The sequence below is a fragment of the Amblyomma americanum genome, chromosome 8 (genome assembly GCF_052857255.1).
Source record: "Amblyomma americanum isolate KBUSLIRL-KWMA chromosome 8, ASM5285725v1, whole genome shotgun sequence".
NCBI classification, from domain to species: Eukaryota; Metazoa; Arthropoda; class Arachnida; order Ixodida; family Ixodidae; genus Amblyomma; species Amblyomma americanum.
In genome coordinates this window covers 13,751,810-13,761,274 of record NC_135504.1, presented here as the reverse complement: position 1 = coordinate 13,761,274, position 9,465 = coordinate 13,751,810, and the positions used below count along the sequence as shown (strand labels likewise).

General features: G+C 48.7%; 1 protein-coding gene across 2 annotated transcripts; it reads right to left on the bottom strand.

The window, feature by feature from the left end:
• Positions 1-1,785: 1,785 nt before the first annotated feature.
• LOC144100061 (uncharacterized) lies at positions 1,786-5,841 on the bottom strand. 2 transcript variants are annotated; one of them, XM_077633105.1, is made up of 2 exons: positions 5,348-5,841; positions 1,786-2,328 (listed from the first exon to the last, which is right to left on the bottom strand). In XM_077633105.1, the coding sequence occupies exons 1-2, from the start codon at positions 5,684-5,686 to the stop codon at positions 1,882-1,884; spliced, it is 786 nt and encodes a 261-aa protein (XP_077489231.1). In that variant the 5' UTR covers positions 5,687-5,841; the 3' UTR covers positions 1,786-1,881. The 2 variants fall into 2 exon arrangements, with proteins under 2 accessions (XP_077489231.1, XP_077489232.1); XM_077633106.1 differs by having other exon boundaries at positions 5,366-5,841.
• Between the last annotated feature and the right edge of the window lie 3,624 nt (positions 5,842-9,465).

Here is a 9,465-nt window from a genome sequence, read left to right as displayed (position 1 = left end):
GAAGTTCGCTTTCGACCACGTTGCGTTCTCGAACGCTCATCAAAATGTCAGCAGAAAGGCGTTTATCTGTTTCGCCTCAAGCAAAACGCGGCTTCCGTAACCGATATTGAGCCCTCGACCTCAATGTCTGCAAAAGAACCGTGATGTCACTAAACCACGGGCGAAGCACGAGCCATTCGGCACCTCATGCATAGGCTGCAAAGAACATGTGATGCTAACTTCAAACTGACATTATGCAAACTGATTTCTGATTCGAGTAGCCACACGTTATGATTATAGCTCCTACTGTGCACTGCTCCTTGTCGGTTTCGCCAAGAGCTTGCGTCTGCGGCAATTCGAAAATGCAATGTCAGAATGTGTCTTGGCCCTGCTTCGCCCACGTTATGTGCCTCGCAAGATTTAGGACACTCGGTCGTCGCACAGAATTTGAACGAACAGCAGCAAGGGAAAGCGCGATTTCTTGTTTATGTGCACAGTTGTTGTTGGCCTCATAAAATGGCACATACCCGTACCTCAGAAAGCGGCCAAGTGTCGGTTAGAAGTTAGCGTGGCATGTTATCTGCAGCCTACACATGAGGTGCCGAAAGGATTGTGCCTCGCTCGCGGTTTAGTTACATGGCGTCCTGCTGCAGGGACAGAGGTGGCGGCTGCCGCATTCTGAATGGATAAACGCCTTTGCAGCTGACTTGTTAGTGAGCGTTCGAGAACGCAACGCGGTATAAACCCATTCTTGGAGACCTGTGCTGCGGTGTATGTTACAACTGAGAAAGCTTCAACGCTTAAAAGAGAAAAATATGAAAGTTCTACTCCACCCAACCCTTTGCCCCTAAGAGTGGACCCATTCGGGCTCATATGGACCAGAAGAGGAAAGTTGGTAGCAAAGTTGGTTGAAAATGAAAATTGGTTTTCGGGGAAAGTAAATGGCGCAGTATCGGTCTCGCATCTCGGCGGACACCCGAACGGCGCCGCAAGGGAATAGGATAGGAAAACTTTTAATATCCAACAGAAAGAGGGTAGCCAGAGGGCTACCCGCCTAGACGACGGCCGAAAGGTCTTGACTCTCGGCGGCGGCTTCGGCCAGTCGGACGAGTTGTAACTGAGTCGCCGGGTCAGAGCAAATGCGGGAGTGAAAGAAGAAAGGTGTGCCGTAATGGAGGGCCCCGGAACAATTTCGACCACCTGGGGGATCCTAGAAGTTTCCTGTACATCTGCTTGGTTTGATGTCGCGCTCGGCACATCACTCACGTGACCTTTTCGTCAGCGCTCCGGTCTAGTAGACCGTGGTTACTGCTCCAAACAAGATGTTCAGACAAGACACTTCACCGAGGTACGGCCTCTTGGTGGGTACACCAATAATGGCAAGGTTTCACCGCAAGATTTCAGGCGATTTTCAGTGACCAATTAAAACTATATATTTTTGTTTCCTCTGATATCGCATTACTTCATTCTTACGATATGGTATTTTCTTTTCGAATATAATCTTCTGACAAGTGTTTCGGGCACTTAATACACCAGTCCCTTTAATGGGTACAGACCTCGATGTTCCATAAAAGCTGCACTTATCTCCCCGTATCCAGCGTACTATAGTACCCAGCGTCCATTGCCATTAACCCTGCGTTCATACCAACGCTGCTTCGATTATCAGATATGGCACGCGGTGATTTAGTCCCATTTGCTCTGGGTTTGTGAATAGCGGTATACTGGCCAATATCAACGAGCAGTGCCAGAAAGACACCAAAGCTGACCGTGCAAAACATGATCTTTATTTTGAAGAAAACGCTCGAATAAGTCCTGACATACTGCAAGAGGCACAGTCACTCTAGGCGCAACGTTGACACAGTGCATTTCACCAGGATTTCATAGCCCTCCAATCTCCGTTGGTCACACATACAGGCATGATGATGTCCTGCTCCATCTGGATGGTGGCGAAACCTTGATACACCTTATGTTGTCGCGTGACCCATGACGGGTTGTCTCTATCAAGAACCTGACCACGTCGCATACCTTGAGAGCCAACCCTAAGCTGAAGCCCATGGTATTTATCAGGTAGTCCTCAGTAAGCTGAAACAAAGCTTCCCTGTCCGTTATCTGGGCACTGAATTCTTCAACGCATTCTGTGCAGCTTGGAATTTTCGCGATATAGGCAATAGCCTTCGCAACCGTCCAGCCACGGGGGTTCTCGGCAGCCAGCAACGCTAGATGCTCCAGCAGGTGCTCCATTCGCGCCTGGTTCACTTTCTCCTGGTTAATCAGGTCCGCTTCTAGATTAGGCTCAGCAGTGTCAATCCCGGCAGCTTGCTGAGTAAGATTCCTCCCGCCAGAGTCCTCCTGCGTAGAGTAAATTTGCTGACTGTTGAGCGAGAGCTCCACATTCTTGCAACAGTAGTGGCAGCCATTATGGCAACGCGTCATAGTAGCCAAATTATAGTTTCAGTAAATTCTAGGAATTATGGGCAAATATTTTAGGATTTTCATGCGATGGGCAACTTGCAGGGTTTACTAATGACTTGCTTTCATGTATCGACGCTGGCAACCAAGTCGACGCGATATTCTTAGATTTTTCCAAAGCTTTTGGCCGCGTTCCTCACCACAGGCTACTACTGAAACTAAAACATTTTAACATTGACGCTCAAGTCATTGCATGGATAAAGGATTTCTTGTCATTTCGAACTCAATTCACAAATATTAATCATTACAACTCCCATTTTATTCCTGTCACGTCCGGCGTTCCACAAGGGAGCGTGCTTGGCCCTTTGCTTTTTCTAATTTATATTAATGACTTGCCTAACTGCATGTCGTCCAGAGTAAGACTGTTCGCCGATGATTGCGTAATTTACCGTACCATTTCTACTGACACTGACCATCAAGCATTGCAGTCAGACCTCAATGCAATAAACAGATGGTGTTCAGACTGGCAAATGACCCTAAATCATACTAAAACTAAGTGCATGTCATTTACACACTCCTCTTCCCGTATTCCAACTTCATACTTTATAGGTAACAATGCTGTCGAACTTACTACCACGTACAAATACTTAAGAATCAACTTGCAATCGGATCTAACATGGCATCATCACATCAACGTTACTCTTGCATCTGCTAACCGTACTTTCGGAATCATGAAACACAGACTAAAGCAAGCGCCTTCACACCTAAAAAAACTCGCGTACACCACGTTAATCAGGCCGAAAATTGAATATGCATGTGCCATCTGGGACCCGAGCCAAGACTACATTATACGTAACATTGAATCCCTGCAAAGCCGTGCTTCTCGCTTCATTTTTTCAGATTATTCTCCGTACTCCAGTGTTACATCTTTAAAAATTCGTGCTGATCTGCATCGGCTATCACTACGAGGGAAACACGCCCGCCTATCTCTCTTTCACAAACTTTATCATCATGATCATTTGCGCGACGACTTCTTTCAGTCACCCCCTGTTATTTTTCCTCACCGTGATCACCCCTGCAAAGTCAAAGGCCCAGCATGCCACTCGACCCATTGCGCATAATCATTCATCCCCAAAACCATAGTTGACTGGAATAACCTACCATCAGATATTGCCACTGAAGTTAACACCGATCAATTTCATCAAATGCTGTGGACTCATATCTGAATTTGACCTCTCTGTGTGTTTTTGGTGTTAGCTATATATTTTTTTCAGGGCTATTTTAATACCTTTGCATCTTGTTCGACATTGTATTGCAGTTTTTTCTCTTTTTGTGTTATCCTTGAACCCCCAGTGTTTCAATTTTCACACTTTATTCTTATCTTCATTCGAACTTTAATCCACTACCAATATTGGTGTTTGCGTATTAGTGTGTTTCGTGTGCCCCCCCCCCCCCCCCTATGTAATACCTTCTTCCAAGAGGGCCTTTAGGGTATTTGAATAAATAAATAAATAAATAAATAAATAAATAAATAAATAAATAAATAAATTACTATGCAGTCTAAAGGCAGGGCGTAATCAAGAGCGTTCTCCAAATAATAGTGCCAGTATATATACTGTAAGCACGCTGAATAATAATAATTGGTTTTGGGGGAAAGGAAATGGCTCAGTATCTGTCTCATATATCGTTGGACACCTGAGCCGCGCCGTAAGGGAAGGGATAAAGGAGGGATTGAAAGAAGAAACGAATAAGAGGTGCCGTAGTGGAGGGCTCCGGAATAATTTCGACCACCTGGGGATCTTTAACGTGCACTGACATCGCACAGCACACGGGCGCCTTAGCGTTTTTCCTTCATAAAAACGCGACCGCCGCGGTCGGGTTCGAACCCGGGAACTCCGGATCAGTACCCTCTGCCCGGCGGACCCTCCCCCGCGCCACCTAGAGGAGCTCAAGACCTGGGAGGACTGGGAGACCCTGCTGCGCTCGGAGGACCCGGCCGTGCAGACAATCGCCACCGGCCGGGCTGCCAGTGTTATGGACCTTAGGGACGTAAACACTTGAGTGCAGTGGGGTCGTGCGGAGACCCAGGGGCGTGCCCCGACTTCCTCTGCAACAATAAAGTTTCTCTCTCTCTCTCTCTCTCTCTCTAGTCGAGCGCGCTAACCACTGAGCCACCGCGGCGGGTTATAAGCACTATGGCCAAATATATTCTGCAGACAAAATACAGCGCGTACGCACCCGCGTCCTACGTCTCCTATCACGTGACTATAACTAGTATCGCGATAGGAGAATTGAAACCCTTTTAAGATGCCCTGGGGCTCAAAAGGGCAACAAAATGTTTTCCTTAATAATCCTTAAGCTGGAGCGGCGGCAGAAAATTTTTACTGGGAAGGCGTGGATAGTTAATTATTTGTACAGGCATGATGCCTGCGTGACTATTTTTGACGCTGTCCGTCGCGTCCCCTTGAATTAATAATAATTGGTTTTGGGGGAAAGGAAATGGCGCAGTATCTGTCTCATATATCGTTGGACACCTGAACCGCGCCGTAAGGGAAGGGATAAAGGAGGAAGTGAACGAAGGAAGAGAGAGGTGCCGTAGTGGAGGGCTCCGGAATAATTTCGACCACCTGGGGATCTTTTACGTGCACTGACATCGCACAGCACACGGGCGCCTTAGCGTTTTTCCTCCATAAAAACGCAGCCGGCGCGGTCGGGTTCGAACCCGGGAACTCCGGATCAGTAGTCGAGCGCCCTAACCACTGAGCCACCGCGGCGGGGGCATCCCCTTGGCGGCGTCACTAAAATTCAACGCTTGTTGAACCTCATTTTGAGCAAGCATCGTAGGGGTTAATTACTCAACCTCCTCTCTGCGCTTTACCACCCTTCCTTCTGGGACACACTGGCAGCGACCGTATCAATCCCCCCCCCACCCAAGTACCGATTCCAGTGTAGGACTCACCGGACTGGTCCGACTCACCGGACTGGTCCGCGCCGATTGAGCATTGGCTTCGGACGCGGGAGGATGTGACACGTAGTTAGGCTCTGGAACAGCGGAGGCAAAGAACGAGTATTGCACGGTGTCCACGCTCTCCCCTTCCTGCTGCCGAATATCTCTTATTGAGCTTGAGGGACGCGTTTCTGAGCCTTGTCGGGTTGTGCGCTCGTCGATAACAACCATCGCAGCTTGAGTAGGGACGAGCTGATCGGGAATGTTGAGAAACAATGCGGCCAAAGCAGAGATCTCTGCTGGCTGCTGGCCATCCTGTGCAGTGTCCTCGACAGTTCGATCAGCGTCCATTGCAGCGTGATGTACTGTTCTGTCACTAATGGTAAGCGCTGTCCTCGATAGCGACCTCCTCGATCACTGGTAGGATAGCAAGATGTATGAATGGGCAACCGCTCGCTATCGGCCCTTAAAGCAGAATGATTTCCACCATTACCAGCGTAGGTGTCTACTGCATGGCACGCGCAATGTGTTCAGGTTTCGTCCTCATCTTTGTAGCCAGGGCCAAACGTCCTGTTAACAACAATGACACTCATATGACAGCTTAGCGCAATAAATACAATCATAAGCCCTATCATCGCTCTCTCACCAGGTACGCCCAGTCCAGGCAATCGAACCAAATCAAACATCACAGCGGGGTCAGAAGTGGCCATTCACCTTCAGTGATTGTCAAGCGACCGGTGCAAGTACTTAGCAGTTTAGTGTATTTCGACGCCACTGGTGAACGAACCGACGCGTTGAAGTCAGTTGGAGTCGCCCACTCTTCAACGCGTTGCCGAGTTCGTCCAACGAGTAGAATGGAGTAGAAGGTTCATATTTCGTTTACGCCACATTTCACATTGTTTAGACGATTGCAGAGGAAAGCGCGCAGGCACAATGTAGTCACAGGAACAAAACTAGGAACCCGCCGCGGTGGCTTAGTGGTTAGCGCGTTCGGCTACTGATCAGGAGTACCCGGGTTCGAACCCGACCGCGGCGGCAGCGTTTCGATGAAGACGAAACTCAAAGGCCCCCGTGTGCTGTGCGATGTCAGTGCACGTTAAAGATCCACAGGACAGGTGGTCGAAATTATTCCGAAGCCCCCCACTACTGCACCTCTTTCTGTCTTTCTTTTTTCACTCCCTCCTTTATTCCTTCCCTTACAGCGCGGTTCAGGTGTCCGTCGAGATGTGACAGATGGCGCACCATTTCCCTTCCCCAAGAATAATAATTGGTTTTGGGGGAAAGGAAAAGGAAATGGCGCAGTATCTGTATCATATATCGTTGGACACCTGAACCACGCCGTAAGGGAAGGGATCATCCCGGCTACAGCCTACATTACAGCATCTAGATTTCGGCGACGTGCGTTTTTAAGCACACAAGACACATCACTTTTAACATCGGCGGATTATGAGCACCTTAAATATTATTGGAACAGGAAAATTTGTTGCTCTCGGCAGCTTGAAGTATCACTGACGAGGCTGCGCTGCCGCATCCCCCCTCTAAATTTTTATTTACACAAGTTGGGTTTGGCGATCTCTCCCCTTTGTGCATTTTGCCGTGAGCCAGAATCTATTGAACATTTTTGGCTGTATTGTCGCCGATTCAACTCTCTGAGAAGAAGGTTGCTGGAGGAGCCCTTGCAGCATCTTGGCCTTAGTTTGAGCAGCCCGCTCTTGCTATCATTTGGCGCCACCACATTTGGGTTCAGCCACAGATCTGTTCGCACCGCTGTTCAAAATTTCCTGATAGAATCTCACCGACTGCCTTGCTAAGTGTTCCAACCTTTTCTTTTCTATCAATTATTACATTTTGACTAAATCATTAATATTTAATCCCTCTCTTTATTATTATTCTTAAAATTTTAAAATCAAAACACTCATCCCTTTCCTGTTCATCACGAAAAATTCACCGGTGTTGCGCTCCCACGGGCTTTTCCTTCTTGTTAACGGCGTTCAGGTGAATAGCCACCCGATTCTTGGCCGATCCCCCAGTGTGGGTATGTGCCATCTTTTGATAGGCTAACAACAACAATTCCGACCACCTGAAGATCTTTAGCATGCACTGACATCGCACAGCCAAGAACCAATTTGCCATTTAAACAAACTAGGGACGCGACGGATGCGCTCCCACTGAAGAGCCTCTTCTCATTTACTGTTTCTGTTCAGGAAAGAACGCAGGACAGTTCGTATTTGTACGAAGGTAATATAATATGATGGTCAGGATGCAGTAATCGCTTACTAAAGCAAGCTAAGACAAACGATAAGCAACACAGTGCACTAAGCCAACACTGCTTGCTCTTAGCGCCTTACAGGACTTAGGCGAGCGTCTGTAGTACGTGCTGGTGAGGGCGCGGCAGCCGCTGTTTATAAAAATAGACAGCGATGGTGCCAGGGCAGAGACATGCCACTATACTTGATAAATCTTAAGGTGCACTGACAAAAACATGATTACTGGTATCATTGAGTTAAACGCTAAATAAAAAAATATGCGTTCACAGTTCTCCACTTGGCCACCAGGTGCTGTCCAAAGACGACGAGGATGCTTAGCCAATGGGCTTGGCGGCATGATCATCACCAGCAGGTTTCTTTGAGGAGGAGGGGAAGGAGCCTCGTGGAACGCCGAAGTTATAAAAGGAAGAACAACGCGAGAGTAAGGAGTCGTCCTCGTAGAACGTTCGAGTGGAATAGTGTGCTGTTTTGCGCTGGATATTTGTGAACGCCGGTCGCCGACTCCCGAAATCCTATGCCGAGATCCTGTCCATAGACCTGTTAATGGTTCCGAGGAATGCGGAGTTTCCTGGCAGCGTTAAATGGTGAGTGCATTTGCATTCTGTGATGTGGTGCTTTAAAAAGCATGTTCCCGTTAAGCCTAAATTCCGGAGCCCTTCACTACGGCGTCCCCATAGCCTGAGTCGCTTTAGGATGTTAGACCCCATAAATCAAATCAAATCGAACAACTCTCTTCGGTTTTCGCTGGCCTTCCGTATTTCACGTGGAAATTTCGTTTTTTTTTTACCTGAAGACTATTCAGACCTCGAACAGAGCCACGTGTGTTCGATGTCTGAAAGAGCTCTACCAGCTCCCCGTTATACGGGCCCACAAGAGCTAAGCACGAGGCAGGCGTCGTTCGACACGGCGAAACGCGAAACAGGCCGCGTCTCCATGATTGTGCCAGGCATAGTCTGTGCTGGTACGAGGTTAGGAGTCCGTGTATCTGGCGTTGCACAAACTTTCATCGTGTTCGGCACACTGAAGCAAGACTGAATGCGCGTTCGTAGCTCTGCCACACCCGGACGCCGTGTTACCGAAACGTAAGAACCAGCCGCGTATCTGCAGCATCGAATAAAATCTTCAGCGACGACGAAGCGAGGCTTAGGCTGTGGTCCTGCCGCGTCTGGCGTCGCATACAATGTTTTATGTTCAAGGTGACGAAGACGGACATAAAACGCATTTCCGTGATTGGGTCGCGTCACGTACCCGGGCGTCTGTTCGCGCTGCGTAGAATTTTCCGTCAACGAAAGTGCGTCACCGTGAATTTTCCGCGCTTGGCGCACTAAGTACCGAGCCTTATCTGCCCTGGCGTCTCTTGAGCCACGTAGATTGTTCTCTCGTGCTTAGCATTACGAAGCCCGACTTCGACCGTCTGGCGTCTCTCGTACATTGTTCTCTCATGCTTAAAGGGGCCGAGTTGATACAGGTCTCTACAAACGGGGCACCCGTCGTAGCACCGTCGGTGAGACGCGTTCGAAGCAACTAGTTGACGCGTTCCGCGAGCAACCTGGCGCGACGCAGTAAGAGAAGTGCTCTTTGACGACGTCCCGTCGTCTTCAGTTCTTTTAGATGCATAAATAAATCAGATAAACAGTCTTCGGCGTCCACTTGCCTAAGTCGGGAACGCGTCTCACTGACGGTGCCACAACGGATGCCCCGTGTTAGAGCCCTGTATCAACTCGGCTCCTTTATCGTGCAGAATTATTGCTCGTGCCCGACACGATGAAGCGAGATCGCGTCCCTGAATTTTCCGCACCGCACGCACCGTAGTGCTCAGCCTTATGAGCCCTGGCGTGTCTCGAGCAGCGTAGGTTGTTCAGT